This window comes from Peromyscus eremicus, chromosome 10 (assembly GCF_949786415.1).
Source record: "Peromyscus eremicus chromosome 10, PerEre_H2_v1, whole genome shotgun sequence".
NCBI lineage: Eukaryota > Metazoa > Chordata > Mammalia > Rodentia > Cricetidae > Peromyscus > Peromyscus eremicus.
The window spans coordinates 8,118,020-8,138,475 of record NC_081426.1 but is presented as its reverse complement, the minus strand read 5'-3'; the positions used below and the strand labels follow the sequence as shown (position 1 = coordinate 8,138,475).

General features: G+C 37.9%; 1 protein-coding gene across 3 annotated transcripts in view; it reads left to right on the top strand.

Moving 5' to 3' along the window:
* Usp34 (ubiquitin specific peptidase 34) overlaps positions 1–20,456 on the top strand; it is a 192,867-nt gene that overhangs the window by 98,675 nt on the left and 73,736 nt on the right. For all 3 annotated transcript variants that reach the window (XM_059275318.1, XM_059275316.1, XM_059275315.1), the window contains exons 27-34: positions 1,049–1,149; positions 1,360–1,569; positions 5,752–5,877; positions 7,764–7,886; positions 8,013–8,096; positions 9,318–9,404; positions 15,762–15,962; positions 18,240–18,322. In XM_059275318.1, the coding sequence (XP_059131301.1) occupies positions 1,049–1,149; positions 1,360–1,569; positions 5,752–5,877; positions 7,764–7,886; positions 8,013–8,096; positions 9,318–9,404; positions 15,762–15,962; positions 18,240–18,322 (1,015 nt within the window). The remainder of the gene's footprint in view (positions 1–1,048; positions 1,150–1,359; positions 1,570–5,751; positions 5,878–7,763; positions 7,887–8,012; positions 8,097–9,317; positions 9,405–15,761; positions 15,963–18,239; positions 18,323–20,456) is intronic.

The window sequence follows — 20,456 nt, the reverse complement described above, 5'->3', positions numbered from 1 at the left end:
TAAAATTATTGTTAAAAGAATCATCCACTGTATTGTAATTAATTTGAATGTCTACTGTTAGTGGCTAGAATTCATCAGTAAGTATAAAAAAAGAAACGTGCCCCTGTTGGAAGTGATTTTTTTTTTTTTTTTTTTTTGTTTTTGTTTTTGTATTTTGTTGAAGAAAGACACTCTTTTAGGAAAGGTAGACTAGAAGGATAGTAGTAAGATGGGATTGTCCCTTGAAGGAAATGAAGGTATATGCTCTGTGAATTCCTGGTGCAGACATTTTATTACATTAGATGGGAACACGTTTTACAGAAAGGGCAAAGAGCTTAGTAGGGCAGCATACGCCTTTATCCAGTCACTTGGGAGGAAGAGGTAGGTTTATCTCTTGAGTTCAGAGTAATCCTGGTCTACATAGGGAGCATGTCAAAGTATGAAAAGCTCATGTAACCTGTTAACTGAAGCATAGATTGTGAGGTGGGGCAGGTGGTGGGGATTAAAGTCAGGCCATAAACAGCAAAAGACTCTTGGGCATTCTTAAATTACCTGTACTGATTTATTGAACAAGCTTGTTGGTCTTTTAAATATTAGTTTATTGAATAAACTGATCTTGAGTATTTTTTTTTCTCCACATAAGCATTAAGGTTTCCATTTTATGTTTGTTCTGTTTTGTTGTGTTCTTTTTGGAAAATAACAGGAATGAGTGCTCAGTTCAACAACACATTCTGGTTTCTTGTGCAACTGATGCATTAAGGAATCTGATTTCTCTGTAGTACTGAGGGAAATGCAGTAAGTTCCCAAAGGTTCTTGTTTTTTTACATTTATAACAGTGTTATATTGTCAAGGAAATATAGGGATTTATCTAAGTATACCAGTGGTAAAAAGTTAACTTGTATCTTTTACAACCTACATAATTTAAGACATGAGAAAACATTCAGAAAGCATGCTTACTATTACTGTCTGTTTCTCAGGAGTCATATTTAAGTTTAATTTAAGTTATTGCTCCATTGTGTTATTGTCAGCAAGTGGCATTAACAGGTTTTCTTTTTCCGTTGTTCTTAAGGCGGCCTCATGGGGCCTGTCAGGATGATCTCGTCTGGACATGAGTTAACAACAGACTATGATGAAAAAGCACTTCATGAGCTTGGTTTTAAAGATATGCAGGTACATACATAAATTGTGGTTTTAGTTACCTCAGAAAGTTAATAATTGAGTAGTTGGAGGAAGTCTATTTAAATACTTTTTACTACTGTGCATTGAAGTTGTAAATGGAGTTATACCGTACCTCAATTTTATTGTTGTTTGTAATAAATAGAATGTATTTTTTCCTTTTTCTTTGATTCTTCTGTCTACATCCTTTGTTTTGTTTTGTAGATGGTGTTTGTATCTTTGGGCGCACCAAGAAGAGAACGAAAAGGGGAGGGTGCTCAGCTGCCTGCCTCTTGCCTCCCCCCACCTCAGAAGGACAACACTCCAATGCTGTTGCTATTGCAAGAACCTCATTTGACTACTCTCTTTGATTTATTAGAAATGCTTGCTTCATTTAAACCACCCTCAGGAAAAGTGGCAGTGGATGACAGTGAGGTAATAATCAGATTTCTTTCCTATATATTTTGTCTTTTCATTGAGATTCAAGAAATAATTTTCTAATCTCTTAACATTAAAGCCTAGGAACAATTTTTTTTTGGTTGTTGTTGTTTTTTGTTTTGATAAAAAGTCTCCACTGGCGTAGCTCAGTCAGTACTCACACATAGAACCCTGAGCCTTCTGAGTGCTCTGATTACAGGTATATGTCACTGTTTCTAGCAGCAGTCTTAATCATATTTGCTTCTTGGTTGGTTTTAAGTCTCAGCTTCACTTCTCAACCTTGTGGCAATCCTACTCAAGGATTAGTAATCTTGCCTGTAAGTCTTTTTTTTTTCAAAGCAGTTATTTGCGACAAGGATAGAGCTAACCTGAAAGGTAATGGGAGAGCAGGCTGAAAGGATTGAGATTGGAAAGCAAGGCAGAGTAAAATCTTGTAAGTCTTTTAGGTCATGGGAGTTGTTTCCATATTATTCAAAGTAAAGTGAACAATATTGAATGATTTTTAAATAGAGGCAGATGCATATATTCTAGTTTTTGTTTTAAATGAAGTGTGTTTGTTTGGCAAGTGTCAGAGTTAGTAAGGTACTTAACACACTTGTCCAGGTAGGAATTGGTAGTACCCTGAAACAGGATGGTGATGGTAGACAAAATGTGATAGAAATTAGAAACAAAATCACCTCGTGGTAAATTTAAAGGAGAACAAAGTGAAGATTTAAGTTGGAGGACATAGAAATGCCATCTGGTTTCTGGCTTGAGCGAATACTTGGTTTCTGTTCGAAATGAAGAATGGATATGTTGCGCGAATTTTAAGTGGTCTTATAATAAAATCCCGGAGCCAGATATCAGGGTGAAAGTTGAAAGATCAGAGAAGCAGAGCAAGCCACAGCCACCACCTCTTACCTCACCAACTCCTCAGCCTGACACAGCCTCTACAAATGTGTGAATTCCTGTCTCCTCCTGCCTTATATTCCTTTCTCCAACAAAGATCAGCCTGCCTATGCGTGTAATGAGTCTTTCTCTGTCCCTCCAGCCAACTCTAAAGTAACACAGGGACTCATTATTAATTATTAAAGCCCAACCTTAGCTTAGGCTTGTCCCATTAGCTCTAATAAATTAACTTGCTTTAATTAATTTGTTTTACCATGTGGCTTTTTACCTTTCTTTCATCTTGAACTTCCTGTTACCGCTTCATGTCTCCTAACTAATAAATGCTCAGCCAGTAGCTCAGGCTTATTACTAACTATCTCTTAAACTACCCATGATTTCCCTCTCCCCCCCCCCCCCCCAAGACAGGGTTTCTCTGTGTAGTTTTGGTGCCTGTCCTTAATCTCGCTCTGTAGACCAGGCTGGCCTCGAACTCACAGGGATCCGCCTGGCTCTGTCTCCGAGTGCTGGAATTAAAAACATGCACCACCACCACCGCAGGCCATGATTATTATCTATGTTTAGCCAGTGGCTTGGTACTTTTCTCAGTGTGGCATTTCTCATCTTGCTTCTTCTGTGTTTGGCTGGTGACTCCTGACTCTGCCCTTCTTACTCTCTTTATTTCATTTTTGAATCTGTTTTATCTTCTTGAACATAGGATTTAGTTTTTTCTTTAGCTTCTTCCTTTTCATTAGAAATCATCATTAGAGTTACCATTAATAACCATACAACATAGTCTAGATTAGGCTGCTGTGAGATTTCCTCTGCCAAAGAAACTAACCCAAAACACTTTACTTTATTTAGCCTCGGGGCCTCTTTTGACAAGGGCAAAAAACATCCACATTCTTGATCAAAATATCATTAGAACAATTTCTAGGCCATATACTAACAGTCTTCTCCTCTGAAACCTCTTGATCCCGCAGATCAGTTTTTACTTGGCCTATACTAGTCACATTCAACAAGTAATCCCCAGCCCCAATCACAAAGTATACCTACACTAACAAGATCCAGTGAAATATTTGTTAGTCAATGAAATGTTTTCTCTCTGGTTTAGGCCACACTCAGACTTTACCTGTTTTATGTTTTAGGTCTTCTTAATTCATAACAGGACCCTAGTTATATAATTTTGGGGATTTTTCTTTCTTCAGATCCATTTTTATATTCAGAGTCAAGTCTTTTTGTATGTATCCTTAATACTTGCATTCATAGAGATCATTTAATAATTACATTCACAGAAATCAGAGGACAACTTTTGGGAATCAGTTCTGTCCTTCTATCATGTGTGTCCTGGGTTCTAATTCAAGTCACTAGGCTCGGTGCTTTTACCAGCTACGTCATTTCACACCTCTAGCACCCCTCCTTCCTCACCAGCCTATAAAGAAACTGTTGTGAAGAAAGGAGTGGTTCCAGTTCTGTGGTTGTTTTGTTTTTTGATTACGCTTACTTATTTGTGTGTGGGGGGCATGGGGTGCATAGGAGGTCAGAGAACAGTTTGTAGGGGTTGGTTCTATGTTTCCGCCATGTAAGTCCTGGGGATGAAACTCAAGGCATTGGGCTTGATGGTGAGCACCTTTCACCTCCTGAACTATCTCACCAGTTTTATTATAGAACTCTCAGTGACATTCTACCCACAGATCCAGAAGAATTACTCTGGATTGCCTCACTTTCTTCATACGGACTGTGAAAAGGCCAAGTTTACCATAGATTCCTAGTTCTAAAATTCTCTTGTCTTCAAAATACAGTTGCCATATCTATATTTTCCTCATTAACAAATTCAGCTGAGAAATAAAATTATGCAAAAAAAAAAAAAGCCCATTAAGTTGGGACTTGGCGCCATCAGGCTTGTGCAGCAAGCACATTCATCTGCTACGACATTTTGCTGGCTCCCATAGTCCAGTCTGCTCTCACATTTGCTATGTAGCTGAGGCTGGTCTTGAACCCCAATCCTTCTGCATAGTACCCCCCCCCCCCCAACACACACACACAGGATATTGCTAGATAACCCAGCTTGACCTTTAACTAAAACTGATCTCCTTCAGCTTCCTGGCTGCTAGGATGCACACAAGCTTTTCCATACCTTTTATACAATAAGCTTAAACAATACAGATAATGGTGTGTTTATAGATCCTAGAACCAAAACCTCACATATACACAAGGACCACTCCATACTAGGTTAAAAAAAAGATTATGTCAATTGTAGTGTGAATTCTAATTGGACTTAATAATAAAAACCCAAAGTCAAATATGAGGGTGAAAGCTGAAAGATCAGAGAAGCAGAGCAGCCAGCCACTAGAAAGCCTTCATTGTCAGACTGAAAAGGGACTGGGCTCCTGTCTCCGCCCCACCTTATCACTTCCTCTCACCACCCAGCCATATCATTTCCTGTTTCCTCCTCCCAAGTGCTGGGATTAAAGGTATATGTGCCTCCCAAGTACTGGGATCAATGGCATGAGATTCCCAAGTGGAAGGATTAAAGTTATGTGCCACCACTGCCTGGCCTCTAGTAGCTAGCTGTGTACTCTGATCTCTAGGCAAGCTTTATTTGTTAATAGCACAAACAAAATATCACCACAGTCAGTAGATCTTAGTTATTTATAGACATAGAATATTTCTTTGATATTGCATGCATTTTATTATTAGCCCAGGGAATCATTGTAGTTGAAGCAATAGCAGTATAATAATAATAGACTTACATTCTGTGGTAAATATCAGGACAGTAGGTTTTATCTTTTGCTGTGAATTTCCTTATGCAATTGTACCTTAATTCAGCAGTGAATGTATACTTGCTTCTTAAATGTGCTTGAGGAAACATCCTTTTTTTAGTGTTTTGGTTTACTTGCTCACCTTATTCAACTTAGGTTTTATCAAAAAGTGGGTTCTTTAGAGTTATGTGCTTTCCTTTAATACTTGATCAATTATAGGTCAAAGTTTAAAGTACCAGTCTTATACCTAGAATGATAATCTGCAAAGAAGAAATGGGAAAGAGACTTAAAACAGGTGATTAGATTTCTGTTTCAAAAGTTGCTTGAGGAAAGTGATCAGCCATCATAGAAAGTGTTGATGAGAAGTTGAAAAATTGCTGCTTCTACATACCTGTTTATTTTCTTGAATACATTTACCATGAGAAATGTGGTGTTGAAATTTCAGACTTTTTTAAAAGTGAGGGTAGGAAATTCTGGCAAAACAGTTTGACTGAAGTTTAAACTTTAATTTTTCTGGTCTATCTTGATAAAATGGTTGTTCTTATTTATTTAGAGTTTGAAATGTGAAGAACTTCATCTGCATGCAGAAAATCTGTCAAGGCGTGTGTGGGAGTTGCTGATGCTTCTTCCTACATGTCCAAACATGTTGATGGCATTCCAGAATATTTCAGAGGAACAGGTGAGCCCACAAAGTCTTTGTACTCTCTTGTTTGGTGTCTTGTGTATGTCTGTATGTATATGGAGGCCAAAGGTCATTGTTGGAATCCCTGCTACCCTCGTGTGCTCCCCACCTCCTGGTCTCTCTGATTATCTAAGTTGACCCTTGAGTCAAATGTCTCCTCCTGTCTCTGCTCTTCCAGTGGTGATAGTACTGACGTGTGATCGCTATGCCAGCTCTTTCAAAGGGTGCTTGGGATCCAAACTCAAATCTTCATGCTTGTGTGGAAAGTACATTACTAACTGAGCCATTTCACCAGCCCCCCCTTTTCCTAATTTAATAGGAAAAAAGGTGTCAGTTTAAATACTCATTTGTTTTTTTAAGTTGCATAACATACTAAATAAAATTTGAAGGATCTTTTGTTAAATTAAAAACTAGAGATTTGCCTTTTTTTTTTTTTTTTTTTCCCAGAGCTGGGGACCGAACCCAGGGCCTTGCGCTTGCTAGGCAAGCGTTCTACCACTGAGCTAAATCCCCAACCCTGAGATTTGCCTTTTTAAAAATGATTATTTCTATGTATATAAGTGTTTTGTCTGTCTATATGGCTGTGCACCATGTGCTTGCCTGGTGCCTGCAGAAACCAGAAGAGGGTGTTGGATCCCCTGAACCTAGAGTTAGGGACAGCTGTGAGGTGCCATTTGTGTGCCAGGAAGTGAATCCAGGTCCTACAAGAACAATAAGTGAGCCATCTCTTAACCACTGAGCCATCTCTCCAGCCCTGGATTTGCTTTTTATTAATGAAGTTTTAAAAATGACATGTTTTGAATTTTTTTTTTGACAATGAAAGTAGTAAAGTTTAGGTAAATATAATGTGATGAAGTGACATCCATCAGACCTTGTTTTAGATTGTTACACAAATCAAATGACGTAATTGGGAAAAGACATTTAATATATCTTTGATTTTCTTCTGTATCACTTATAGAAGTGATATTGGATTTCATTGTAAGAATGCCTTTATAATGAAAGATTAATTTGACAAAAAAGATTTTATAAATCAGTGGTGGTGGTCCATGTCTTTAATCCCAGCACTCAGGAGGCAGAGGCAGAGGCAGGCAGATTTCTGTAAGGACCAGGCCAGCCTGGCCTACAGAGCAAGATCCAGGACAGCCAGGGCTGCACAGAGAAACCCTGTCTCCAGAAAGCAAAACAAACAAACAAACAAAAGGTTTATTTTTATTACTTTCAATGATGTATTCTTGTGCATGGGTGTGTGCACTTGAGTGAAAGTGCCTGTGGAGGCAGAAGATGGTGTCAGATCCCCAGGAGCTGGAGTTCCATGTGGTTGTTAGCCACCCTGCATTGGTGTTGGGCACCAAACTCAGAGCCCCTGCAAGAGCAGTATGTACTCTTAAACACTTGGTCATCTTTCCATTCTCAACATTATTCTCCCCCACCCCCTTGTTTTGGAGACAGGGACTTACTATGTAGCCTTGGCTGGCATGGAACTCGTCACAGAGATTATATAGTTTGGAACCTCTGACTTCTCAAATTGCTTGAATTTAAAAGGATTGGTCTAGAATGTGATTAGTGACTACTTTAGTAATAACATTTCAAAGCTGCATGTTATGCAAACAGTAGTTCCTAAATTGAGAGTAGAAACAGCAATGTTCTAATTTAATTCTTTTTCCTATGCTTTTTGTATAATTTTAAAATATTTATTGAATAATATTTAATGGATAGGTTTTTGCTTTAAATATGCTATTAGTACCATTTTTGCTTCTTGTCTTATATTTAATGTATATGCAGTATTTGTATTTTATACTAATGTTCATTTCTGTGAGCTTTAAGACTTTAGAGAATTATCTTAGAAAGTTGTCTTGATAACCTTTTTCCTTTTGTAATTTAAGAGCAATGATGGACTTAATTGGAAAGAACTTCTCAAAATTAAGAGTGCTCATAAGTTGTTATATGCTCTTGAAATTATTGAAGCACTGGGAAAACCTAACAGAAGAATAAGGAGAGAGTCAACGGTAATTACAGTTCCATTGTTCTCATTAAAGGTGGCTTCACTCCTGCAGCATTCTTAGTGGTGTCCTTTCACACTAGAGGAAGGTACTCTTCTGAAGCCTCCCTATTTCTGTTCTTGCCTCCCCCAGGGAAGTTACAGTGACCTTTATCCAGACTCCGACGATTCGAGTGAAGATCAAGTGGAAAACAGTAAAAACTCTTGGAGCTGCAAGGTTTGATCATAAATGTTTTGGGAAAGATTGAGAAAAATACTTTTTGGGTTCTATAAATCATTATTTGAAGGTTAATTTTCAAAATTCATTTTAAGTTTATGATTTTGAGTGTTTGCCTGCAGATGTGTATGTGCAGCACTTGCATGCAGCGCTTGTGGAGGCTGATCGAGGGCTCTCCAGATCCCTAGAGCTGCAGTTAGAGATGGTTGTAACCCTTTTGTAGGGACCCGGGTCCTTTGCAAGAGCAGCAAGTGCTCTTTATCACTGAGCCTTCTTTCCAGCCCTCAAGGGAAGGGGGGAGTTAGTTGGGGGGGGGGGGTTGAGTTTGTGTGTGTGTGTGCGTGAGAGAATATGCGTAGAGGAAGGAAGGAAGGAAGGAAGGAAGGAAGGAAGGAAGGAAGGAAGGAAGGAAGGAAGGAATATTCCTGGAGGCCAGAGAAGGTCTTTTAGTGTTATCCTCACACTTCCTTTGAGTCAGGGTCTCTCATTAGTTTGGAACTCATCAGTTACTGGACTGACTGGCTGGCAAACCCTAGATTTCCTTCTGTCTCTGCCTTCCCAGTGTTGTTATAAGCACACAACATCATGTCTTTAGGTGGGTTCCATGAATTGGATTTAGTCCTGTGCTTACAAAGCAAGGATTTTAGGGACTACTGAGCTATCTTTGTCTTTAGCCCTGCCTAATTTACTCTTTAAAGAGTAGATGAAAAATTACATTTTACTCTAAATCATAATGTAAAAAAATTACTTAATGCTTTGTTTCTCTTAATTTCAGCACCGATGTTTATTCCCATTTCACTGTCATCATTGTCTCCTGTTCCTCCCAACACACACTGAAATACTGTGTTTCAACTACCTAGTATCTGAGGTTAGATGGCTCCCAAAATAGTGAAGTTGTGCTTATATACTTTTAATAAATAAGACTTTTTATATAAGAATTAAGGGTGGTTGTGGCACACACCTTTAATCCCAGCACTTGGGAGGCAGAGGCAGGTGGATTTCTGAGTTAGAGGCCAGCCTGGGCTACAGTGAGTTCTGGAACAGTTAGGGCTACACTGAGAATCCCTGTCCCAACTCTCCCCTAAATTATTATTTTTATTTGTAGACAGTGATTTCTATAAAACACAAATTTTTACCAATGCTTACTAAGTCAACAGAGCAGATTGTCATTATTCTGTGTGGCTGATTTTTCTTTATCATTATTCTCAAAATTGCTTACAGTTTGTTGCTGCTGGCGGGCTTCAACAGTTGCTAGAAATATTTAATTCTGCGATTCTAGAGCCAAAAGAGCAGGAATCATGGACTGTGGTACGTAAAGGCATTTTTTTAAACTAATTATATTTGTTATTTCAGTCACTTCTGTTTCATTGACAAAGTAACTTACTATGTACTTCATTGTAATAAAGTTGATTAAGACATATAGTAGTAAATAAAAGATCTGATAGGTTGATAATGAATTAAAATTAGATAAGTGAATGAAGCAAAGGCAGAATGTTATTTTTGGTCTGGGAAGATGGCATGCCATGTAAGCCTGAAATTTAATCACTGGAATCCATGTAAGGGGTGAAAGAAAAAACTAACCTCCACAAAGTTGTCTTCTGACCTCTACACATGACTGCTCTCATCTAATCCCTACCCACACACACAGGCACACACACAGAGTAATAACATTTTAAAAGACAACTATGGAATTTATCTTTTTTTTTCTTTTTTTAAAGTTTTTTAAATTTTATTTTTTATAAGCATTAATGTTTTGCCTACATGTATGTATCTGTGTGAGGGTGTTGGATCCATTGAAACTGGAGTGATAGGCAGTTGTGAGCTGTCATGTGGGTGTTTGGAATTGAGCCCAGGTCCTCTGGAAGAGCAGCCAATGCTCTTAACCACTGAGCCATCTTTCCAGCTCTTTTTTTTTTTACCTTGAGACAGGGTTTCTTGGTATATTGGTTGTCCTAGAACTGCTCTACCAGGCTGGCCTTGAATTCAGAGATCACCTGCCTCTGCCTCCCAGTGCTGGAATTAATTAAAGGCGTGTACCACCACCTCCCAACCAACTATGTTTTTAACACACTTGAAATGAATAGTGCTAAATTTAATTACTCAGAAATATTAACAAGTTCGGCAGTAGTGGCAGCGCACACCTTTAATTCCAGCACTAGGGAGGCAGAGCCATGTAGATCTCTGTGAGTTCAAGGCCAGCCTGGTTCACAGAGTCAGATCTAGGACAGCCAGGGCTACACAGAGAAACCCTGTCTCGGGGGAAAAAGTATTAACAAGTTTATAAGCATTTTTTCTCTTAGGTTGATTAAATCATTTAGTAGTATTTATATGGTTTTAAAGTTTTCTTGCTTTCTTTTGAGTTGTAGTTGTTTGTCTTTTAAATCACTCAGTCTTCCTGAGTCCCCCAGACTGTGACTTACTCTATACTCCAGGCTGTTCCCAAACTTGCCATCTTCCTGCTTTAGCCCCCTGAGTGCTCAGATTACAAGTGTGTGCTACCATGCCAACAATTTTTTGCTTCTTCAAAATGATTTAGGCTAGGGGTGGTGGTACATATTTTTAATCCCAGCACTTGGGAGGCGGAGGCAGGTAGATCTTTGAGTTCAAAGCCAGCCTGGTCTACAGAGCAAGTGCTAGGACTTCCAGGGCTACCCAGAGAAACCCTGTTCAAAAAATAAAATAATAATGATTAATTCATATATATGTCCTTGTTTGTTATAGTACTGGGAATTAAAAGTAGGACCTTTTGCATGCCCAAGAAGTCTTTTACCAATGATTTCTGTCTGTAGTAAATGGTTTCAGTGTTTTTAAAATTGTTATCATTTGTTCTGACCAATTCTGCCTTTATAGTAACAGTACACAAAAAGTGTTTCTATACTGTACTGATTGATCTTCCATGGGCTCAAGACACTGAGAATAATAAACCTTTCCATTTTTATAATAATTAGAAGTTTCTCCAGTTCTTTTTGTAATATTTCATGTAAGCATTGACCCTCACTTTAAAACAAACAAACAAACTTCGGGGGATGGGGGGAAGAAAGAACCTTGCTTTCTTACCTCTATTAATTTTAAGAAAAACTGTTTTAATATTAGGAAAAGAAAGTTACTAGTGCAATAGTCAACTTTATAATGGATTTATGCAGTAATGCTGTCCAGTCTTTTCAACTAAATGCAAAGCAGATAATTTTTATTGGGAATTCAAATGAAGTGTTGATTTGTTTGTACTTGGGGTTTAGAATTACTTGCTGCAACAGGCCAGCATCAGTTACCCAGTGATACTGTGTTCTACTTTGTGCAGTTGATTCTTTCCCTACACGGTTTTTAAGGATCTGGTGACTGGCAGCAAATTCAGGTGACCAAGTTATCATGGCAAGTGTCTGTACTCGCTGCTGTCTCACTGGCCCCCTCATTTTGCCTTTTAAACTTTGCATTCCAAATAAAAAATAGTAAACTCAACAATAAATAAAATTTCATTTTCCCAGTTTTAGTGATCTCTTTAGCATCGTTTTCTGTGGTGTTAGTCATTTATGAGTGTGTGCATTCGTTATTGTACCTGTGAATGTTCCTTTACCTTTTCAAATACCTTTTCAGTCAGGCAGGAAGACATTTATCAGTTGATGAGTATTTGTAGTGTTTCTCCTTGTGGCCTTGTGGCCGTTACCAGTATGTTGCTGTGATTGTGGCTTGGCTTGGTGTTTACTTCAGAATATAATTGCTGGATCCAGTAGTAATTTTGTTTTATATGTTAAGAATCAGCCAAGTAGAACTACCATTCAAACCAGCATTGTATATCTTGGTTTCCATTCTAAGGGTATTTACATTTTCATAGCTTAGGGCCTCTGAAGTTAGTATATTACCCTGGTGTTTATTTATGTTTTCCTAATAAACAGTATGATTGTTTATTGGCCATCTTGTACCTCGTTTGCATACATGTCAGTTCAAGTCTATTGAACCTTTTTGTTATTGAGTTTTAAATGTCCACTGTGTATTTTGGATATTGATTTCTTAGCAAGCAGGTTTTAAAACACTTTCTGCCAGCAATTGGATAATTTTTCCTTTCCTGCTGTGCTGCATGTAACATATCCTAATTTTGGTCTAGTTGTGTGTCTCTGATGTTTGTGCTTTTGTGGTGTTGTGTAAGTCATGGCAGTGAAGATTGATGATCATTTTCTAGTTTTAATTTGTTTTTTAATGCTTTCATTGATTTTTAGGCAAAGTTTTATTGAAGTGAGTCATAATTCAGTGATTTTTAAGAGTGTTGTAGTTTTGGAAGCATCTATTCTTGTGAAATGCTCAAGCATATTTAAAAATGCAGCATACTTTTCACCTCCAACGTTCTCCAACAGTTTGCTTCTAACAATGTCGCTCTGAGAATCTTAATTTGCTTTCTCTAACCATAGATTAAAGTTCAGTTTATAAAAATTTGTAATTAAGTAGTCTTTTACATTTGCTTTTTTGTTTCAATATGTTTTGATGTTGAAGAATATACTTTAGTAGTCAGTGAGTTTTTATTGTTGATGCTGATTATTTTATATACCACAGTTGTTTATCCACTTACTTGTTGATGGGACCTTTGAACCTCCAGGTTTTTTGTTTGTTTGTTTGAGTGTGTGTGTTTTTGTTACTGGTAAAGAAACTGTGGATTCATACGTAAGTTTTTTTGGTACATATGTTTCTGGGTAAATTCTAGGAAATGAAATCCCTAAGTAGTTTTGTAAGTGGAAATTTCAATTTACCAGCAGCTGCCGGACTGTTTTGCAGTCAAGATCTACTCTGAAACATAAAGAGAATCTCATTTACTCTACATTCTTACCAGTAGTTGCCTTTGATCGAGTTTAAAACTTGAGACTTTTTGTTTCAAGACAGGATTTCTCTATGTAGTCTTGGCTGTCCTGGAACTTGCTCTGTAGACCAGGCTGGCCTTGAACTCACAGAGATCCACCTGGCTCTGCCTCCTGAGTGCTGGGATTAAAGGCGTGCACCACCACTGCCTGGCAAAATTTCAGACTTTCAAGAACTGATTGTAGGTCACTTGTTTGTAGAGTTTTTGCTTGTCATATATGTGGCACAGGGGTTCATCTCCAGAACTGCAAAGAGCTTTTAAAGATTTTGTTTTGTCTTTCCTCAGATAGACATACAGAAATGTTTTTGGCCTCTATATTGATGGGTCTTATTCTTTGATTTGTAGTTTAGGCTGACCTTGAAGTTTCATTCTGCTGATTTAGCCTATGTTTTGGGAACTTCCATTCGTGGTTTGACAGTAGTATCTTTTTTGAGGCTGGGCTGGCTTCCAACTCCCTACATCGCTAAAGATGTCTCAGACTCATGTCTTCACCTCTCTAGCTCTGGGATTGATCCTAGGTGTGAACCACCATCTTTGCTCCATTCTCTGTTGGGAATCCAACTGTTTAACTGAGCTACACATGGAATCCTCGACAGAATTCAATATTTATTTAGCTCGTGCATGTTACATGGTCATGCTTATGCCTTGGCCTGCTCATGGAGTTAAGAGGACAACTTGAGAGTTGATTCTCTCCTTCTGCTATGTGGGTCCCAGGGATAGAAGTCAGGTCAGCAGGCTTGCTGGCAAGCACCTTTACCCACTTAGCCTGTTCCACCAGCCCAACAGTATCTTTTAAGAGGGTTTTTTAATTTCACGGAAAATTGTAATATAATTTAAGAAATATGTATTCCAAGGTCACAAAGATGTTCCTTCTATATTTTTTTTTGTGTGTGTGGGGGGTGGAGATGTGTATGTATGTGTATGTTATCTGCATGTGTATCTGCTCGTACACTCTCCAGTGTACCTGTGTGTGTTGTGGCCAGAGGTTGACCTCACGTGACTGTTGCTGCACACCTTAGTTTTTGAGTCAGGGTCACTCATTGAACCTTGAATTGGTTGACTTTATGGAGGTGTTAATGGGTCTGAATTTAGTCTCTCTTGTCTGCATAGGAAACACTTTACTTACCTGGCCATCTTTCCAGCTTCCTAGCCTCTTTTATAGTTTTATTTGCTATGTATAGTGTTGGTTATATTGCATATAGTTAGTTTCTGTATGTAGTAGATGAGATTGAATTGGTTTATTTACTTCTAATATAACTATCTAATTTGACTAATATTTGTTGAAACAATTTTCTTTTTTTTAATTTGAATTGTATTGATGAGATTTTGAAATTTTGTAACATGGTTTTACTATTACTCAGGGAAGGATGCTTTTTTTTTTTCTGGTAGATAGATGTACATGTACCACTTAGCATTGGAACCAGAAGACTGGGAGGCCAATGATTTATTGTAGTGAAATTTCTGAAATTCTTCTGCTCTATATAAGTGATATTCCAATTAACTTGTTTAAAGAAAGTTTCTTGAGTTGTTACTAGAGCTTAAAATTCATTGTAAATTTTGTTATACTACTTATACTGTTGAATGAATATTTATATTAAATACATATAATATGATAAGTATAAGATTTTTCAGTTGAAATGACTTTTTCCTTGGCCTGGAACTCACTATGTAGATCAAGCTCTAGCCTTGAACTCAGAGATGAACCTGCCTCTGCCTTCTAGGTCTAGGGATTAAAGGTGTCCACAAACATGCCTGGCCCTTTGTTAGCATTTTTAATAATTTTCAAAAATACATTGTTTGCAGCATATTTTCCCTAAAATCCTGTGGATTTATCTGTTAAATACATTTTATAATAATTTCATTGAAAATAAATGTGTCATTTCTAATAATATATATATCTCCTCTTACAATTTATATTTAAAAAATAAAATTAAAGTAATAGCCGTAGCTTTTGAATGCAAACTTTCTATACTGACCACTGTATTTACTCGAGTCCTTGGCAAGTGTCTAGAACCTGCAGTGAAAACTGACTGCAAATCAGAATGAAATGGATACCTTTTTTGATTAATCTGTAACTCTAGCCTTGTGAATTGTATGTAGGAATTAGCTGCCTGTGATGAGAAAACTAGAGTATTTTATGTACTTTAACCACTCTTTATTCTTTATTGTTATTATTTGTTTGTCTTTTTGTTTTGTTTTATTTTTTTGAGACAGGATTTCACTGTGTAGCCCTGGCTGTCATAGAACTAGCTCTGTAGATCAATCAGGCTGGCCTTGATATCCACCTGTCTCTTCCAGCCTTTATTCTTGTGGGATTAAAACTGAAGTGTAACCATGGGGCATGCTCAGTTGAAAGCTCAGTTTACTTATGAGCCATTGAAGTCAGATTCTAATGCCCATTTACCAACGTTATGCTATATACAAAAGAATAGTTTTTTCTCTAATGTGCCATATATAATTTACCCCTCTCAATTAAGCATAGGCATTGAGTTATAAATTCTAGAGGAATGGTTGAAGGGACCTCTTGGTGATTGAAATAATTGCTATGAAAATTATCTTTAAACTGTTCAAAAATTACCACTTTAAATGCGGAACTTCCTTTGCCATCCACATTTATGAACTCAGTGGGAAGTAGTTCATTTTGAGAGTTTAATTTTGTAGTGGAGCATTTTCTTAAAATAGTTACATAATTTTTAAAAGTCATGTAGCACATTGATGAAAAACTATGCATTTTTTTTTGTCTTTTAATTTTGAAGTTGTATAGTGTTCATACCTATCCCATAAATGAACATAGAGAGCTGACATTGTTTTCTCGTTCACAGTGGCAGCTAGATTGTCTCGCTTGCTTGCTGAAATTAATCTGCCAGTTTGCAGTAGATCCGTCTGATTTGGATTTAGCTTACCACGATGTCTTTGCCTGGTCTGGCATAGCTGAAAGCCACAGGAAAAGAGCCTGGCCTGGAAAGTCAAGAAAGGCTGCTGGTGATCACACCAAGAGTCTTCATATACCACGATTAACAGAGGTGAAGTTTAGAAATTAACGTTAAATTGTTCTAATGAGTTCTACTTAAGTTTTGAGAAAGCATGGGGTTTGGTTTTTTACAAAGTGAAGAAATACACTAACATATAAATACTCTTCTGGATTACTGTGATACTACCTAGTAACTACAGCAGTGTTATATAAAATTGTAATAATTTTCTGTTCTTCATTTAACAGGAATGCATGATACGCCATTTTAATATGTTACCTAACCTTACACTTACATGTATTATTAGAACTTTATAACTCACATTCTGAGAGTATCAGAGTCCATTCAGAAAAATAGGGAAATCATAGTAGGTATTTCAACACAGGAAATATAATAAAAGATGGATTTCACACATGTGTTTTGAAGTGCTGAAGCAACCCAGACAAAGCACTGTTGACCATTCCTAGAGCTGGATGTAGACCACTGTTGGAGTTAGTCAGGAATCATGAGCTTACCAAAGAAATTCTGTTGGACTGGGTTCAGGCTTCTGAAAAATGGGGTTTGCTCCACTATGTCTTGATTCTCAGAGGATACCAAATAATAGCTAGTGAAAGGAGTTCTTTAGGAAGTTGAAGACTGGGACTGGAAAGATGGCTCAGTGGTTAAGAACACTAACTTCTCTTTTAGAAAACTTTAATTGGTTTGGCACCCTCTCACATAGCTCATAACTGGCTCCAGGGAGATCCAGTGCCCTCCTGACCTTTTTGTGTACCTGCATACATGTGATGTGTACACACACACACACACACACACACACACACACACACACACACACACAGTGAAGCCTGTTCCTTCTGGATAAACGCCTCTGGAGCAGTGCTCACAAGAAAAGCAAGCACTGTAATCTAGTGTGACAGGTCCTAGTAGGAATGCAGCTGTCAAGGGAAGACTCTTGATTGTAATGTCCTAGTTTTAGCATTCTACAGAAAGTGTAGAAAATGTTAGTTTAGAGATGTCGAAAAACAGTATAAAAACTAGTACATCCTTCAGCTTAAATAGAGCTCATGGGCCAGGAGTGGTGGTGCACATCTAGGATCCTTGCACTCCAGGAAGAGGCAGGCAGGCCCGGTCGGTGCTGCATAGAGAGATCCTGTCTTTGAGAGGGTCGGGGAGTGAGAGAGGATGTCACTTTGACTATTCTCTGTTCAGAGAATCAGATGTATACCTTTCACTGTCTCTGTATGTTACTGGGGAAGTGGGAAGAGATGAAGATTACTTGGTAGTGAAATCTCTTCCTCATTCTGTCACCCCTTGAGAGGCACACCTCATCTCTAGAACACAAGAGTAATGAATTGGTACAGATGGCGGAGTTTGGTGAACATAAGATTTGGAAACCATTGGTATAATTGGGGACTTAAATCATGTCTCACTTTTGCAATGTTAGGGGTTAAATTGGAAAAATAATCTTTTCTAGTATTGTAGATTATTTGTATCTCTTAAATATGAAATGTTTTGTGACTTCTAAATGCATTCCAAAGTGTTTTAGCGGTAAATACTACTTGATAATTTCTTTAATGTTTCTATTATGTTTTTACCAAAAGAAATCTTTCACTTTATAAAATAATTAATCAAATTGTGATTCTTTCCATTAACTCCTGAAATAATTTCTTTTAAAAAAATTACTTTTATGTGTATTAATATTTTGCCAGCATGTATGTATGTGCACCACATACGTGTCTGGTGACCAAAGAAGCCAGAAAAAGGCAATGGATCCCTAAAACTGGAATTACGTACAGTTGAGAGCCTCCATGTGGGGTCTGGGAACTGAACCTGGGTCCTCTTCAAACATTGAAGGTCCTCTTAAGCTATCTCTCTAGGCTCTCACTTAATAATTTCTATATTTATTAGTGACTTACTCTTTGAGATTTGAATAATATAAATGTGTACAAGTATTGATGTTAATTGCGCTTAGGAAGTTTTTAGAGTGATTTGCTTTTAAAATATATGCAACTACATGTTGTACTCTAAAAACTATGGAAAATAAATTAGAATATACAAATGAACCTTGCATCTAGTCAAACAGGCCTGACATTTATACCTGTATGCTTCTTTTTTCAGAGTTTTTTCATTAGGTGTTGTACATCAAGGAAACAGTCGCGTATATATTTATTAATTTATTTACCAAAGCAGCTGTAGCTTAATATGCATATCAAAGCCCATGAGAAATGAAACTTGCTGTTGTTGATTTTAGGGGAGGTGGGGAAATGACAGTACACTTTGTATTTTGCTCTATTCAAAGATTTTCTCCCCTTGATGTTTTTGTTTTTAAAGGTGTTTCTTGTGCTTGTCCAAGGAACCAGTTTGATTCAGCGACTTATGTCTGTTGCTTATACATATGATAATCTGGCTCCTAGGTATGTATTTTTATGTGTTTTATATGTGTGTATATGCAGTTACTAAACTTCAGTTTTGAACTGGGCATGGTGGCACCCACCTTTCAATATTCTGGAGGCAGAGGCAGGTGGATCCCTGTGCGTTTCAGGTTTACATAGTGACATTTCTGTCTCAAAAAAGGGAAAAACAAAAAATAAAAGTCTTTCATTTGGGGACTGGGGAGATGGCTAAGTGGGTAAAATGCTTGCTGTTTCAAGTATGAGAACCTCAGTTCTGCTACAGGCACCTGTATTAATGTCAGGTGCTGGGTTAGGTAGGGTAGGAGGATCCCCAGAGCTCAGTCAGTCCACTCAATGCAGCCACACCCAGCTTTAGTAAGAGAGAGAGAGACTCCTTAAAGGTAAGGGAGAGAATAATAGAAGACACTTGACAGTAGCCCCTGGCCATGCCTGCATATACATCATCATATCATTAACACAGCAAATAACCACTTCATTTTGAAAAAAAGTTTAACACAAAAGTTATTAGGATTTTAATAATGTATTGCCCTACTTTTCACCTAGACTTGCATATCTTCTCAACATTTGTCAAGCTTGTGTATTCATGAGTATTTGTTTGTAAATTCTAAGGAATTTTATGAATGTAAATTCTAGACTCTATGATTACCTAGAAATACTTAGATATCTGTCTCTTAAATTAAGGATATTTTCTCAATAACTAGACAAGTATGTGTGTTTGTTTGTACACATGTGTACATATGTATACACTAGTGAATGTTGCTGTCAGCAGGGATCTGAAGATTTCTAGTCTTCTGGAACTGGAATTATAGGTGGTTGTAAGCTGCTTGGTGTGTGTGCTAGGCACCGAATTTGGGTCCTCTGAAATAGTAGCAGGTGTTCTTACCCACTGAGCCATCTTGTCTAGCCCTGAGTAAAAACAAATTAACTTACGTAATTCAACATTAGATTTGGAGAGATGGCTCAGTGGTTAAGAGCGTGTACTGTTTTTGTGGAAGACTGGAATTTGGTTCCAACATGCATGCCTGGAAACCCACAATTGCCTATAACTCTAGGTTTGAGGGTATGGTAGCCTCTTCTGGCCCCCATGGGCATGTGCTCACATGCACATGTATACACACACACACACACACACACACATCTCTTAAGAAATTAAATATTAATATGTTTGATTTTTTTTTTTTCTTTTAAATAGTGCTAGGCACTAGACAAGCATTCTACCATAAACTAAATCCTCAAGCCCTTGTTAATATGGATAAGTTCATGCAGAGGCCCCAGCAAGCAAGGTGGTGATGTCTTACTTTATTTCTCTCTCCGCCACACTGCTTTGAGACATAGTATCTTACATAAATAAGAATTCACCTTTTTAGCCAGGCAGATTTGCCTACAAATTCTGGAGCTCTGCCTGGCCCTGCCCTCCAGTGGTGAGGTTACAGACAAATGCATCCATGCCTTTCATTTTCTCATTTGCTTGGGATTCAGACTCAGATACTCATGCTTGCAGAGCAGTGAGTGTTACCCATTAAGCTATCTTCCTAGTCTCCTAATTTGTCTCCTAATTTGTTCATTTATTCTTGGCTCAGTGTCGTGTTAGTTGTCATCCTTCTTCCTTTTCTTAGGTAGAGATACTTACCTAACCTTTGCTTCATAATACTCGTATTATAGTAGTATTAGCCAGTTTTCTTTTCCCCTCCCTCCCTCCCTCCCTCCCTCCCTCCCTTCCTCCCTCCCTCCCTCCCTCCTTCCCTCCCTCCCTTGTTTTGTTTTTTGAGACAGAGTTTCTCAGCTCTGGCTATCTAGAACTCACTCTATAGAGCAGGCTGGCCTTGAACTCACAGAGATCCGCCTGCCTCTACCAAGTGTTTGGATTAAAGGTGGGCAGCAGTACCGCCTGGTGCTTTTTCATTTGAAACATGATCTTGCAAGCTCTGCCTGACTGCAGTCTTGCAATTCTCCTGCCTCAGCTTGTGGAGTGCTTGGAATCCAGCCGTGTGCCCATTATGCCTAACTCTGGCCAGTTTCTGTTTTGTTTTAGAATATTTTTAGTAGCAATAGTCCAGAAGTGACATGTTCTTCCTATTACGTTCTGATGATGCCGTTTAGTCTACTGATAGTGATTTTGAGAGTTAATTCTCAT